This window comes from Dreissena polymorpha, chromosome 5 (assembly GCF_020536995.1).
Source record: "Dreissena polymorpha isolate Duluth1 chromosome 5, UMN_Dpol_1.0, whole genome shotgun sequence".
Lineage (NCBI taxonomy): Eukaryota > Metazoa > Mollusca > Bivalvia > Myida > Dreissenidae > Dreissena > Dreissena polymorpha.
Window position 1 is genome coordinate 102,884,058 of NC_068359.1, and position 17,230 is coordinate 102,901,287.

The 17,230-nt window shown below is 36.8% G+C and overlaps 1 protein-coding gene across 2 annotated transcripts in view; it reads right to left on the minus strand.

Moving 5' to 3' along the window:
* LOC127832648 (UBX domain-containing protein 1-A-like) overlaps positions 1–16,399 on the minus strand; it is a 39,513-nt gene extending 23,114 nt beyond the window's left edge. Inside the window, exons 1-7 of one of the 2 annotated variants that reach the window (XM_052358250.1) lie at positions 16,234–16,398; positions 10,611–10,664; positions 9,507–9,583; positions 6,240–6,375; positions 5,046–5,177; positions 4,554–4,673; positions 4,234–4,305 (exon numbers count right to left, since the gene is read on the minus strand). In XM_052358250.1, the coding sequence (XP_052214210.1) occupies positions 4,234–4,305; positions 4,554–4,673; positions 5,046–5,177; positions 6,240–6,375; positions 9,507–9,583; positions 10,611–10,664; positions 16,234–16,289 (647 nt within the window). In that variant the 5' untranslated portion in view covers positions 16,290–16,398. Of the gene's footprint in view, positions 1–4,233; positions 4,306–4,553; positions 4,674–5,045; positions 5,178–6,239; positions 6,376–9,506; positions 9,584–10,610; positions 10,665–16,233 lie in introns of both variants that reach the window. The other variant, XM_052358251.1, reaches the window with a different exon arrangement.
* Between the last annotated feature and the right edge of the window lie 831 nt (positions 16,400–17,230).

The window sequence follows — 17,230 nt, forward strand, 5'->3', positions numbered from 1 at the left end:
TTAAAGACCGAAAAATGGTGGAATCCATATGGTCTGTTATCAATGTCAAGCACTGCTCGGAAAAGAAGATCATGCCAAAAAAATCCAATCCGATGGCGATGAGACATCACTTATTCTGACCGGTGATCAGTGACCGGTGATATGACCGATGAATGGTGACCGATGTCCGGTGATCGGGACCGGTATAATATAACTGCGTCAGAATGGAAATATCTGGTGCAGAAGAATGACCATCCACGAAGTCATCTGATAATGTTAACCGGAAAAACAACGGTAGATTATCAGTATTAATAGGCATACTTGTCCTTGTAGTCGTAGTGGAGAAAAGAACAGCTTATCCAGAAGCCTGAATGTTAAACGAACTAGTGTTCGTATACAACTACGGCTCGGTGACTGCAACATGTGTGGATGCCATAAGAAGAACCATCACACGTGGAATGGAGACATGATATTCCTAAAGGAATAAAATGGAGAACGTCGATATGACCAGTAGGTTCATTAACCGCTACGTGAGAAGTGGCGACATCCATATAACTTCGATGCCGAAATATTGTTCGGCTACGCTGGAAATATTGTCTTCTACAATATTGTCTCCGTGAGCATTGACATGATCGCTTACAAGCGTATCAACGCCGAGAACTGCTCAATGAAGGAGAGGTATGTTCGATAACTATCCAGTGGTGCTCAATGCAGTCCGCTGATGTCTACGTGAAGGTTGACGACGTCCTCGTTTCCTGCGATGTCGAGATCTGGATCGGCCGAGATGTGGATCGGCTGCGATGAGACCGAGATCTTCTAGAATAACGTCTCCGTGAGTGACGACGTGATCGCTTACGAGAGCCGCGACGATGAGAACTGCTCGACGAAGAAGAGCGTGTCCGATGTCTAATCCTTGATGAAGACGATGTATTTAACGAAGAATAGGAGAATAATTCAATGAAGAAGACCGAGTTCTTCTTCTTGACCGGTGACTGGTGTTATCGGTGGCAGGCCTAACTGTTGACTGTTGACCGGTGACCGGAGCGGTGATCAATGACCGGACCGGTGACCGGACCGTTGACATGACCGGACCGGTGACATGACCGGACCGGTGACATGACCGGACGGGTGACATGACCGGTGACCGGACCGGTGACATGACCGGTGACCGGACCGGACCGGTGATCAATGACCGGACCGGTGACATGACCGGTGACCGGACCGGTGACATGACCGGTGACCGGACCGGTGACATGACCGGTGACCGGACCAGTGATCAATGACCGGACCGGTGACCGGACCGGACCGGTGACATGACCGGTGACCGGACCGGACCGGTGACATGACCGGTGACCGGACCGGACCGGTGATCAATGACCGGACCGGTGACATGACCGGTGACCGGACCGGACCGGTGACATGACCGGTGATCAATGACCGGACCGGTGACATGACCGGCCGGTCAGACGTCGATCAATGGTCCGTGATCAACGTCCCCGGTGACGTACCGGTCATATCATGACCAGTGTTGTCACCGGATAATGACCGTATGGCGGATGCCAAATGGTCCGGCATTGGTCGATGTCCTTGACCAATGCCATCGGGCAAAGACCGGCTGACGGGTGTCGCCATATGGTCTGATGTTGACCGACTGTCTAAGAGACTTAGCATAGTACGGTCTCGATCGTGCCCGATACCCGGTGACTGATACTGCAACTATCATCCATGATCTGCGAAGTCACCGGGTATTTATCCACTCTTGTTTCTGCGACCATCATGTAGTCGAATATATGAAAAACAAGAGCAAAGCATATTCAACCATAAACTGGTCACAGACCAGATTATCATACGGCACATAAAATCATTATTTGACCATAATGAAAATTATAATAATACTGCCGTAGATCATAAATTAAACAAAAGTTTAATTCAAAACAGATGAAAAATAAAATGACGATCAATTAGATTGTCATACGGAACGTTAAAATCATTATTGCACACAATGGCAAATGATAAACAATCTGTCAATAGAAGAACACGCTTTGCACGATCTCGTAACACATTAGAAGAACATGCTTTGCACGTTCTAGCAATGTATTAGAAGAGCACGTTTTGCACGTGGTCGTTCGCGCCTGAAAACACCCAGCATGGTAGAAATAAACCATTGTTCGATAAAAACAAGCATGGCTTACCTTTTACAAATGAAACAAAATCCATTAAATCCACACAAATTAATCCGAATGAGAAATAAAAAGATAAATAACACAATTTATCTATTCAAAACCCCAATCAACCAAGTGAAAAACAATATTTTAATTCAGAGCCGTAAAAGACACGTATACACCTGGTTGATCCGGAAAGAATATTGAGGGTTGGTTACTGATTTTTGGCTAGGTTGCATTGCACTATGTTTAACCTGGCCTGTATTACGGTATTGAGGTGGCGGATTCCCAGTTAAAATTCCGGATGAGTTATTTCCCCTTGGAAAGTATAAGCATACGATAACAGGTCAGTATTTATGACATTAAAACATCGGTATAGACTTACACAGATTAATAATATTGACAACGATGAAAAAAGTCTGATAAAACAGCACACGAAACAACAATGAAATACCAAATGATAAAACCAGTTGAGAAAACTCGTTCTGTTAAAAATATGCCTAAGGGAATTTTACTTGTACATGTATTATACCACCTTTATGAATGGCAAAATCAATGGTATATATTTTAACGTAATTTGTCATGACTTCGGATATACATTTTCGGATACTTTTCCCCATTTATATCCGGACCGATTGATGTTGCGGGAAAATATGATCCCTGCTATATACATATAGAGAAAAATGCCCCGCCCACTGGCGGCCATGTTTTTTCACCGATCTGGACCATTTTCGAACTCGTCCGAGATATCAATAAAACCAATGTCTTGACCACCTTTTATGATGATTGGGCAAAAATTGTGACTTCTAGTGTGCTTACAAGGTATCTCTTTAGCCAAATAAGGAAAACTGCCCCACCCACTGGTGGCCATGTTTTTCATCAGACCAAAACCACTTTTGAACTCAACCAACATATCATTAAGACAAACATTTTGACAAAGTTTCATGAAGATTGGGCATGAAATGTGACTTCTACAGTGTTTACAAGGTTTTTCTTTATTTTGACCTAGTGACCTACTTTTTGAACCGGCATGACCCAGTTTTGAACTCTACCGAGATATCATTGGGACAAAGCTTCTGACCAAGCTTCATGAAGATTGGAAAAGAAATATGCCCTCTAGAGTGTTTGCGAACAAATGTTAACGGACGGACAACAGACAAAGACCGGTCACAAAAGCTCACCTGAGCAATCAGGTGAGCTACAAAACTTATAGCAATTTATGGTCAATTTTAGTACAATGAAAATTTGAGGGTAAATACCTGGTGCTCATGAAAATTTTAGGGTTAATACCTGGTGCTCATTATATTCTTACTTCAATGAATATTAAAAGAGCACAGGCTTATCAGGGACGATACTCTTGGCTTTTATAAAAAAAATAATAAAAAGGAAGTTACTTCTGAACCAAAAACAGTTCAGACGGAAAGTGACATCCGGAATTAGTCTGTGCAGACTGCATAGGCTAATCTGGGACAAAAACTATACACACATGCATTAAGCCTTGTTTTCCCTGGGCAAGGCTCAATTATTGTTTTTTAAAGGCCTACAATGTGGTAAGCATTTTAGAAGTAAACAAGAGATGTGTTTGGCAGAAACACAATGCCCCCTTTTGCGCTGCTTTGAAATAAAATTTCAATATCATTTGGCAGGTTTAGTAATTATCTCCCTTTAAAAGCTTATTACTTTCCTTGGATTTATTTTTTTAGACCTTTTACCTTGAAGGATGACCTTGACCTTTCACCACTCAAAATGCGCAGCTTCATGAGATACACATGCAAGCCAAATATCAAGTTGCTTTCTTCAATATTGCAAAAGTTATCGCAAAACTTTAACCAAGGTTAAAGTTATGGGACACACACAATGAATGACAGACAGACAGGCCAAAAACAATATACCCCCGATCTTTCGATCCGGGGGCATAAAAAAGAACATGGTAGTATTATTCATAAAAATAAATGAACACATTTGATGCTTCTCTAATGGTTAATCACAAACAAAGCATCCCAGATAAGACTTCGAACTGCACAGGCTAATCTGGGACCATACATAACGCAAATGTATTAAGCCTTGTTTCCCCCCGCTACAAGACTCCTACCTTGCAGCCTTCTCCTCCATCTTTTCTCGCTTTCGTTGTTCTGCTATCTTCTTCATTTCAAGCTCGGCCAGTCTGAATAAAAACCCACACCATGTTAAGCCACATGGGACAATGGTCACAGCAAAGATTAAACATGCTAATTTTGAATAAGAAAATGGGGGGGGGGGGGGTCTTATTTCTTTCTTGAATTTTTTTATATACTTATCCAGACTAATGTTTTGGTTTTCCACGACAATCTGACTACCTTTAATGTCAAACCATGCTATCATAACCTTAAAAGATTTTAACAAATAGTATAAAACCCACATCAAAAAGCTCACTTTTCTTTTGCAGCCACAACATCCTTGCCAAAGTGTCTTCGCTGTTTCTCTCTTTGTATTTCTAGCTTCTTGTCCTCTGCTTCTTTCTCCAGTCGCTTCTGTTTCAATCTCTCCTGCAATCTGTGCATACCATTTGTAACTTTACTATAGAGAAAGATCTAGGATCATAAAAAGGTACAAGGTACAGTAAAAGAAGACTGGATATCCCAGCCAGAGTGGTATCATTTTCTAACAAGAGACTTGTGAATATTACGTATCACAGCTTCATTTTGTCACATATCTCCAATTACTCCGGATGGTGTGAACCACTGAGGATAAAAATGTTTGCAAACCTACACTTCATGGTGATTACCTGTTATACGTTTCAATTTAAACCCTTAAGAAACTTGTGAGAAGTCAACTCCATAAATTTATATATATATAATAAATAATATTTTGAAACCTACAGGAGAAGATGAGGCAAACAACAATATTGCAGCTTTCTATGCATACTTAGCCAGTTGCTCCCTTTTTTCTTCCTCAGTCAGTGGTTTGATCTCTTGGACGGACTCGGAGAAACTGGAATGTTCAGTCTTGGCTGCATGAAACTGGACTGCATCTGCATCCTTCAGTAGCTTCCCACATCTACAAAAGCACAATAAGTATAGGAGCCTCTCTCTATGAGAACCGGACTGAAAGTGTGTGTGTAAAGTGTGGTCAAAGATTAGCCTGTTCAATTCACATGCTAATCAAAGACACTTTCAGCTTTCATGGCAAGTTTTGCTTACTAGTCCCTGATAAGCTGTGTGGACTGTGCAGGCTATTCGACGTAAGACACATGCATTAAGCTATATTGTCCAAAACGATGCTCATATATAATGGAAACCATTATCTTAAGGTTTTTCTCAAATTGCAATACAGTGCAACCTGTGTACAGCAGCCAGTCAAAGGAGGTGGTCAAAGTGGTTGCTGTATGCAGGTGGCTGCTGTATGCAGGGAGCCGCTTTTTAGATGTTCCGTCAGCTGAAAGTATCATTGGTATTCAAAGACACAAAAGCCTAAAAACAATAATTAAGTAAACTCATCATTTCTATTTTAGACAGCAAAATATGTCCAATATTAACAATAAATGAGTATACAAATTTCATAAACACAAGTATCGGATATTTTATATTAGTAGAAGTAAAAAGTAAATTGTGGCACAAAGGATGTAATTCTATTCATTTCGATATGTGCAAATCTCTTAACTGACTGTGCAAGCATCATGTACATTTATAAATAACCAATAATCAACAAGTCAATTTAAATTTAGAATGAATGCAAAATTTACCAAATATTTTCAGAAAATTGTGCATAAGTGAGAGTGAATTACTAGGAATAAAAACCCTGCATTTTGAAACAAATCTAAGTAAATACATTTATTTTATCTCAAATTTTTTACCACTGGGAGGGGTGATTTTTTTCAGTGCAGACATTTATTTTAATGGGGGAAGCCACTGTGGATGTTATATAAGGTGAAAAACCCCTTTCAGATTGATTAATAAATGTGGCTTACAGAGAGTTTACAATGTTTTTTCTTAGATCTGACTTAAGGAACTAGTTTTTGACCCCATTTTATACAAATTCAAACATGGCCTAGGCATCTGGATCCAAACTGTTTGCAAAGGCCTTCAAAATTCGGTTCCAGCACTGAAAGAGTTAACTTACTCATCACATTTAAAGGACTTGGCCTCCTGGGGCTGTTCAGGCTGTGGGTTATCTCCCCCTGCTGTGTTCTCCCCTTGGGCCCCCTCTGATGTTTCCATGGGAACACTGACAGGCCCTGCAGGAGGGCCACCTAAGTCTGAAAAGCAGTTGAGCCTTGATCTAGGAAAATGGGGCTTAAAGAAGTCCACTCAGACTAATCAGGGACAACACTTTCCACTATTATAGAATTGCTCGTTTAAATGTTGTATCTTCTATATGAAAATCCAGTCTAGGAGGAAAGCATTGTCTCTGACTGCTCAGTCTAATCTGGGATGAAATTTTATGCACAGGCATTAAGCCCTGTTTTTGAAGATCGCTGAATATTAGGATGAGCCTTGTATCCGGCTTGTGTAAGGTGAGCCTTTCCCTTACACTCTGGTTCTGGTTAATGCCCCTTAAAAACAGTGACTTGAATTCAAAAATAATGCAACATTTATACTATTGAAAAGAAGGCTTAAATGAGGTGGTACCACTGCTCTTTGAGATAAATTATGTTACTGACCTTACCTTCAAACCTTAATTACAACATTAAACAGGTATATGTTTAAAACCCTTGATTTACTTTGCCTGAACATTGTTTTGTGTTCTGTCTTGCACCTTTTAGCAGCAACCTATACATTTTCCAATCCAAAACCTTTCCTTATACAAATGTTTCATAATGTTGTAAAACGATCAGCTGACAGCAGCAGCATCATCTATGGCAGTAGTCGAAATTTTCACCTGCCTGTAAGCCATGTGCTGTAAAGTTTTTAAATGTTTTTCCTCAGGTACTCAGTTGTTAATATGCAGGTGTGCAACATTTTCTTAGCTTGCAATGAGTAATATGAGAATTTCGGAATTGCTCTTTCTACATTTGAATACAATTGTAACGACTTTCTCAGATGGTAGAGCGCTGGACTGAAAATCAGAGGAACATTGGTTCGATTCACGGCTTCACCACATAACTTAAGCAGTGATTGGTCATGAAATTATATCTACAACGTTTCTCACCCTATCTCCGATATAAGTATGGCAGTTTTCAATTTCTGTCATATAGGCACTTTGCACTAGAAAACCAGCTAACCCAGAAAAAGTGTTAATAGGTTTACTGACTGCCCTGTTGAGACTGACATAACCATCTAAAATAGCAACCAGAGATGTGTTGGTCAGAAACACAATGCCCCCTATTGCGCCGCTTTGAAGCCATATATTTGACCTTTGACCTTGAAGGAGGACCTTTACCTTTCACCACTCAAAATGTGCAGCTCCATAAGATACACATGCATGCCAAATATCAAGTTGCTATCTTAAATAATGCAAAAATTATTGCAAAACTTTAACCAAGGTTAAAGTTTTGGGACACACACCAGGGCTTTCCAAAGGCCATTTTACGATCCCTCCCCGAGGCAGTTGAATTTCGAAATCAGAGTCCCGGGGGCGCTTGAAATTTTTAGACCAGTGTATTTTTAGTAAAAGAAAGTGGAGATTGTCAAAAAAAATCAAGGTTTCTCTATCAGTGTATCAATATTCCCTGTTTTAAAAGAGCACTCGGCACCTACTTTCACAAGTAATCGCCATAAACACCACATGGGGTAATGGATAATCCACTGATAAGAGAATAGCATGACATGCGTATGAATTATTCTAGCCACATTACAAAGTCATTTAAATGCTGACAAGGATGTATCAGGTAACTTTCCAGTCGTCAAACTGTGATGTTCATTGTCCAATGGGTTACGCGAATGTTTATGAGGGCGGGGTTAACTATCGACCATTACTTTTGATTGACGTCGGGCACGAAGTAAGAGTTTATCGCAGCTTGATTAGCAAGAAGATATACCCTTTACGTAATATAAAACCGGTAACTAGTACAGTACAGTACATTAAAGACGGTTTCGGGTATCATCATCACACCTTTTTACTGTAAACAAGTGTTACCTATGACTCATAATTAAAGACGAGCAATTAATTGCAAGTGGTAAACAATTAATTACTTATAGCGAGTAAGTTGTGCAAATAACTCCCGGTTACAATTATGCGATAACCATTTAATTTCAGTACATGTATATTTCATCATGTCCATCTATACAACTGATTCTTGTTTTTCTGACATTTATTCGACACGTAATGCGCTTAAACAAATTTTCTTTGAATTAATTACGCACATTTGTAAATTTTTCGTCCGATAATGGATACTTAGAAGACTAATGATGGCAAGCAGCCTTAATCCTCGTGGACAACGTGAATTTCATGCATAATTCCGTCAAAACATTTATTTGACTCGTAATGTGTTTAAACAAATTATCGTTGAATTCATAACGCAACTGTTAATATTTGTTGAAATCTTAAATGGGAATAATTAAATTTGTAATCCGAAACCCATTTCTGTAAGTTGATGTTAACGCGTTTTTAATCTGAAACACACTTCGGAATGTAATGTTACCGCAACTTTAAAATATTCTTGCTTCAAATTAGCAGTGCAAATTTATTTTGTGTCGAATCTTTTTCTCAATAAAAAAGAGCACAAAAATTATGCAGCATGTACAAAGTTGCGTCATTTGCATAGAAAGCGTGCGTGTATTGAGCGTTTTAACAAGCACACAACACGTCAGGGAAAGACGTATGTTCAGAGGCAATATTTCATCAAATCTATAAATAGTCTCTTAAAATTTATTTGATACTATAGAAAAATGGCAAGGTTTGTAAGAAATAATTGAGAGCTTTTATCGCAAATATTTACCAGAAAGTGAATTATAAAAACAGGATTATCGGGTACTAAATAGAAACTTGAAAAGTAGTAAGTATACAGTAATAGAGTATGGTTGAAATGGATGTATTGGGGAATCGTTTGAGTTGGGATTTTACTATCTGTGTGGGAAAGTTTTAAAACAATTAAACAATATAAGAAATTATATATTTTTTAATGACTGGGGGATTTTCTTGAGTCATAGCGCACCAAATGACGTCTATTGACGCTGTTTTTCTTCGAGTTATAACGCACCACAGAACATGAATTGACACGTTAATTTATTTTAAAATCAATGTCGGGATGGGACACCCCTACCGAACCAACCCTATCAGCCCCGGGGCGCCTGACAAAAATCCTGTGGAAAGCACTGCACACATACAATGAATGAATGACAGACAGACAGGCCAAAAACAATATAACCCCGATCTTTCGATCCGGGGGTATAAAAAACTAATTAAGGAACCTTTCTTGACGAGTGCCTTGGGGGCAGGAGAACATACCTGAGGCACCAAGAGTATTACCCTGGGGGGTTGTAAACGGGTCATCAATGTCTGGATCATCTTCATGAGCAAATAACCTGAATAAAGAAAATAAATACAAATTTGATACTTTTTTTAATCAGTACTTGAACATACTCGTATAGTTGTTTTATAATTAGCAAGAAATGTATCTAAGACAACAGTGAACATTTCTGGTTTTATGGAATGTTACCAGTTAAATATTTATTTAGTGATGGGAATCATTTACCAGGTACTGTTAATATATATACAAAATAAAAAATATTAAATGATGGGAATCATTTTCAACATCGGTATTCGGATATCTGTATTTGGTATTCGAAATACATATCCGCATATTTATATGCTTTAAATAACCTTTTAACATCCACAACACTTTGATTACAAAACAAGCACTGAACCTTTTTAAAAAACTGACATGTAAGTTTTCCCACCTGTATCCTTTATTTTTTCAGCATATTATTTCAAATAAATTTTGATTGAAAAAAATGTTGAAACTTTGATTTCGATTCAACAGAAAACATGTTTTCAAATTATTTTTCTGTAAACCAAAACAATGTGGCCAAATAGTGCCAATTATCAAGAAGAAAAGGCCTTAAAACCTAACAGGGAGACATAAGTCTTAGTGGCGTGACTAGTATCACTAAAATGATACATGTACGTACTCACTGACTCCCACTTACGCCAGAAACAAATAAATGGAATAATGTCAGACTGTCAAAGATCATACAGATTAACATAGAACTAAATGATAATTAACAGAGTGTGAATTACAATAAGATTAATTTCATTCAATTTTTTTTCAATCACGTATTCAGATACTTTATAACTATCTGAATACTTAACCTGTATTCAAGATATGTGGATATTTGTTTACATCTCTATATTTATAAGAAACCTAAAACCAAAATTATCTAACCAAGTGGCCAGTAAGATTTTTGGGACTTTTCCAGATGTTACGAAATGTATAATTTTAATATTCAGACTCCATGAAAAGTAAGTGCAAACAAAAGCTATGTTTTATGACATCACTGGGAGGAAAATCACCTAGGGACATAGAAGCAAACGATCCTATTCTAAGCTTACCATTCCATGGCAGGCTGGACACCTGCATTGTGTGTCTTTGCCAATGCTTTTTCCCTGAAGAAAATAAATAAATCTTATAAAAATTGATATAAACAACAAGACTGTGGAATCAACAGCCAAATCACCTTGTGATATCTCCCAGCCTTGAAGGTTTCAAATAAGAGATGGGATCAAATTAATACACAAATGGCTATGTACTTCTTTTAACTGTCATACCACCACTTTTGATTTGTTTCTTGTAAAGTGATTGCCTATGGAGGGATCTTGTATAATATAAAACAAGAAGAATACATTTCAAACATGTAACTGAGAAGAATTCCAATGTACACATGATTAGTCTGCGCATTATATTGTGATTATAAAATATAAAAGACATGATGAACATTATTGAGGACATGCAAATGTGGTAAAAAATTATACTGCCACGCCAAATTATGTGCCATATTCAAGTGCACTGTTGGAACTGTAACAGATTTGAATTCTATCTGTGTTAATTGTTACAACCCAGTGTACAACCGCCAATCCAGCTAGTTGCAATAATCCAACTCCCAGCTATTGACCCTCCGGGTCTCTTGGAGTTGCAACTGATAACAAGAATTTTCATGGAAACACTGCCCCCGGGTTTTCAATAAAGCTAGCTCATATAGCAAGGCAGTATAAGTTCTCCTTTTACCTATTACCTAACCCTACTGCATCGGCAAGATAGATCTTGTGTCTAATCAACCAATCGCGCTACACTGACTATCTCCGGGGCTTACGCAAGTTAGATTGAATCCTAACTTCAAAACTTCAGTTTGGGTTTGATAACGGTTTTTATCAACTTTTTGTTATGAGCATTAAACCACAAAAAACGCGCAAATTGATGTCGATGTGAATACGTATTGTGTTTGTTAGGGACATTTGAACTTTCCCAGTATGTTAAAAAGATTGGAAAATCATATAATTTTATTGTTGCTTAGCGACCAACACAAAACACCAAATGCAACACCTAATAATCCTTTTTATCCAATATATTTCCTTAGTTTTGGGTGCTACCGCCCCCAAACCCTGCTTTGTCGATACTGGTAAACAACTGCATACCGGTAAAGTTCAATCTAGTCGTTTGTTACAATGTCTAGGTTAATTGAATTCGATTTTATAGACAAACTTAAGACTTTTTTTGACATGCAATTTTGTTTTATATGGAAGAACTCTGAGCAGTACCAATCTATGTACTCATAAAAGCTCAGAGCATTCATTTAGCACGCACTACATCACAGGATAATTTTATCATTTTAAAGGCCCTGGGAGAGAAGAGCACCACCAAGAGATCTATTTGCCATTCATATTTTTAAATGTTATTTTTTTTGTAGATCTTAGCTGCAGCCCGAACACTGAAAAGCTTGTATTCTTTCTTACAAGTGACTAGTCCATATAAACGGACTCCCAGAACCTTTGATAATTTTTTGCTATGGCGGCTCTGAGAGTTCATATGCACTCCTTCATACACATGGGTGCAGTTCAGCGCACGGAATCCGTGCGCTTCACTAAACAGAGTAAGTTACAGACGTCGCTTTAGACAAATTGAGGAAAATAATGAATAAACTTCATAACCATGTTAAATTTACCTGAATGGAAACCTACGGATGTTATCCTTTGCATGCATCCGATAAAAACACGACGATGTTTCAACACACTTTTCTCGCTGAAATTGTTATGTTTAAATTTGAAACAGTGTATCTGTTTTGAATACCACATCTTTATCGACTTTTTGGCTCCAACACATAACGCGACATTTAAAATATTGGTGTAATGCGACCTGACCTATATCAGAGCTCCAGATAAGGGTCGTACAGCCGTAAATACGCCTTTTTCATGAAGATTTACGCATTTATTTTTATAAACTGGACGTCCAATTACGACATTAATATCCATTTTACGCATTTACATAAAAAATCTGGCCGTACCGATACGTCTGCGTCAGCGCCGCATGATTTGTTGGTCTCTAACCTAAGGGCGCTTTTTGTTAATTTAAATTACCGAAAAGTTGTAGACTGGGTTGATATATGATTGTCTATTCTGTCTCGTGATTTCCTGTAACTTGTAAATCCGTCAAAAACGATATGTCTGCGCGCAATTGAATGCCAGCTTAACCGAAAGCAGCTCAAAACAACACTTTGTTGTCATATAATGACTACATATGGTGTGTTCTAACCATCCTGACATTAAATCTGTAAACCCAGAAAAAGACATTGTCGCCCCAATATAAACGATTTGATTGCATCGGTGGCGTTAAACGTTGGACACGATCGGAAACGAATGAGACAGTGAAATAAGTGTTTATTTACTTAGCTTACTAGTTGGCTTGTGTTTTCTTGTCAAGAAAAATGAAGAAATAGTATTAGCTCAGTTGAATTATCCGAAGGGATATTAAAAAATTATAACTCTCTGATTATACTCCTTTAATTGACGTTTCGGCATAATGCCTTTATCAAAACATTGGAAATTATATGTTAACTACATTTTTACGTCTTCTGACTGCACAATTTAAATAACAAAGAAAAATGTTTTTAAACGTCAAATGACGTTGTACATGATGACGTCATAAATGGCGTTATATAAAATGGCGCCAAAAAAAATGTAAAAATTCGCCAAAAATGAAATGACGTTAAACACTTACATATTGTATCTTAATCTTATGTTAAATGTGTGCTTTATATATTTAATAAATTGATATTTTACAATAAAACAATCATCATCATATGTAATTATAATCTACCTTAACTTATTATCATAAATTAAATAGGGTAAACTTATTTAATGACTCTAATTATTTCAATCCATATCTATGTATAATATTCTAATGATATTTGATTAAATAATCATATATACTTGCTATTCTATATATCATATACACATTATGGACAAGATAAATTGCATAAAGTACTATTATTTTTACATTCATTTATGTTGATGATTAATATAAAATGTTTTTCACATATATTTTTTACAAGATAGTTTCCCGTAGCAGGACATCAAGTTGATTTTTTGTATTTAGTCCATTTGGTGATTGCGTTTGAAACTTCTTTATAAATTCCAATTCTTTAATAAGTCTGTAATAATGGGAACTGTCTCTTATTTGTGTTAACACTGATACACCCATATCCTGCACTCTGTGGCCAGCACCATTGAAATGTTCTGAGATTGGTTTCTCTCTTCGTAGTCGCACGTCAGCCTCGTGTTCTTTGGCACGTTCCTTTAATGATCTGCTTGTCTCTCCGACGTATACCATCTTTTGGCATTTAATACAAAATATACCGTACACCAAGTTATAAATGTTACAGTTCTGTTTTATTGCTTCGTTTGGAATGTCACTTTTTGGGTTGTTATGAAAACCTCTTTTCAACATTTTACAGACTATACAATTAGTCTTACACGATTGTGGTATTAGTTGAAAACGTTTGTTTATTTCTTTGTTTGTTTTTCCATGAACTAAAATGTCACCGATATTCCTATCTCGTCTGTATGCAACTATTGGTACGTCTGGGAATATATTTTTCATTCTGTCTGATTTATATAGTTTGTCTGTATGTTTTCGAATTATTGAGTGGATATTTGGAAGGTTGTTAGAATAAGTTATAGCTAGTGGTACTCTCTTGTTGGCTGTTTTATTTGTTTCTTTCTTCTTAAGTAAGTCTTTCCTATTTAAATTATCAACTCGGGATAGCTCATGGTTTACAAATTTATTTGGATATCCTCTTTTTTGTAGATTCTGTTTTAGTTCTTTTTTACGATGTCTGTATTTGTTTTCGTCAGAACATATTCTTTTTAAACGTATTCCTAATCCATAGGGTATTGCTTTCTTCACATTTGTTGGATGGTCTGAGTCAGACAGAATGAAAAATATATTCCCAGACGTACCAATAGTTGCATACAGACGAGATAGGAATATCGGTGACATTTTAGTTCATGGAAAAACAAACAAAGAAATAAACAAACGTTTTCAACTAATACCACAATCGTGTAAGACTAATTGTATAGTCTGTAAAAGGTTGAAAAGAGGTTTTCATAACAACCCAAAAAGTGACATTCCAAACGAAGCAATAAAACAGAACTGTAACATTTATAACTTGGTGTACGGTATATTTTGTATTAAATGCCAAAAGATGGTATACGTCGGAGAGACAAGCAGATCATTAAAGGAACGTGCCAAAGAACACGAGGCTGACGTGCGACTACGAAGAGAGAAACCAATCTCAGAACATTTCAATGGTGCTGGCCACAGAGTGCAGGATATGGGTGTATCAGTGTTAACACAAATAAGAGACAGTTCCCATTATTACAGACTTATTAAAGAATTGGAATTTATAAAGAAGTTTCAAACGCAATCACCAAATGGACTAAATACAAAAAATCAACTTGATGTCCTGCTACGGGAAACTATCTTGTAAAAAATATATGTGAAAAACATTTTATATTAATCATCAACATAAATGAATGTAAAAATAATAGTACTTTATGCAATTTATCTTGTCCATAATGTGTATATGATATATAGAATAGCAAGTATATATGATTATTTAATCAAATATCATTAGAATATTATACATAGATATGGATTGAAATAATTAGAGTCATTAAATAAGTTTACCCTATTTAATTTATGATAATAAGTTAAGGTAGATTATAATTACATATGATGATGATTGTTTTATTGTAAAATATCAATTTATTAAATATATAAAGCACACATTTAACATAAGATTAAGATTCAATATGTAAGTGTTTAACGTCATTTCATTTTTGGCGAATTTTTACATTTTTTTTGGCGCCATTTTATATAACGCCATTTATGACGTCATCATGTACAACGTCATTTGACGTTTAAAAACATTTTTCTTTGTTATTTAAATTGTGCAGTCAGAAGACGTAAAAATGTAGTAAACATATAATTTCCAATGTTTTGATAAAGGCATTATGCCGAAACGTCAATTAAAGGAGTATAATCAGAGAGAAATAGTATTAGTCATGAGTTTTAATGTGTAGTTGTTTTAGCATCATAATTCAGAATGGAAAACCTAATACAGTAACTGTTTTAGAAGCTACATATATTTATTATAATTGCTGCAAATGTTTCTGTAAAGTCAGTTATACACCCTTCAATATCCAAGAACACGGGTAGTACAGTACTACCTGTATTTTTGGGTATGGTAGTACAGGTACTAGGGTACCCAGGTACTAATTGATTTTAAGCGTTACTCCTTTTCTTTCTGTCAGTATCAGTACCGTTACTAATTTCAAAAATCCTTATCTGGAGCTCATATTGGGTCAATTTTCCAATATGGCGGATACAGCGTGCAAAACAAAACCTTTGTCAATACAAATCAATTATTTCTTGCTTTAATGGTACCATTTGGATGAGTTTGTGGTTTAGATAGGTAAATTTTAATAAGCTCTTGCAGTTTCAGTGTTCATTAACCTTTGAATTGTTGATAACATTTTGCACCCATGGACAAGAGAGAGCGCATTGCAACTCTCAGCCTAAGCTGAGAGTTGAATTATTGCAACTAACAAGTGACATGTTATTTAACATTTTTAATTCTAAACTTGGTGGGCCCCTAAAAATGTACTTTAAAAATCTTACGCTCTGTGCTTTGGAAAACCCATTTCTAGCAGCGAACTTAAGAAAATTTCAGCCATATTTGAATGATCTACACGTTTTTTTTTATATTTAAAAACGCAAATTGTTAGATGTGTTCTATTTTTCTCTATTTTCTCTTTAAAACTGGAAGAACACGAAAGGGATGTAACTCTTTCCATAAGGTTACACAATACCTTTTTAACACTCGTGAAACATGTGTCGTATCATTCTCCTAGCAGAGTTGTCGTTCGTTCCTCACCATACATGTGAATGCAATGAACCGCAGTGTAAAGAGAGTGGTGTCGTATGACAGATTGATGTAGGCAATGAATCGTCTGCTGATTAAAAGTTTTTCCCACTTGATAACCAAACTCCTCGCATTAATAAGAAAAAGAACACTCTTAAACATATATTTCTTGCATTCTTGATTATCTACTGCAGCTTCTAAGTCTTCACGTAAAAGCAGAAGCATAAATTAACAACTGAAAAAAGTGTCGCTTATTTTATCTAGATCGACCCAAGCTTGTACTTTCAACCGTTAAGGTGGTGAACTTCACTTTATTTTGAATACATTTTTTTGAAAGATGACATCATTAAATTGTTGACTTCCTACTTCTGTGATTGACCAATTGTACTTAAAAAAATACTGATGTAGTGGGACTTTGGATATGGATCTGGAACTGGATAGATACGTTGAACTTCTGGCCTTTACTCGACGGGGCGGATTGATAGTGTTAGTCATGGCCATTAATTTTATGATCAGATCAGGAAACAGAGAGAAGCGTTGCAACAAAATGAAGACAGACATTAGGCTTTCACGGCAGAGAGAATTCATGAATGATCTGAATCAGTGAATGTGCTTGCAGAATCGCGCGTACAAGTACGTTGGATCTTGGCAGCATTTGAAGACGTTGTTACGTGGACCGGAAGGATGGCTTTCAAACCTAGGGCGTCCAGACTGCTGGTCCTGAGCAGGGGTTGTGCTGATGATTCAGAGAGA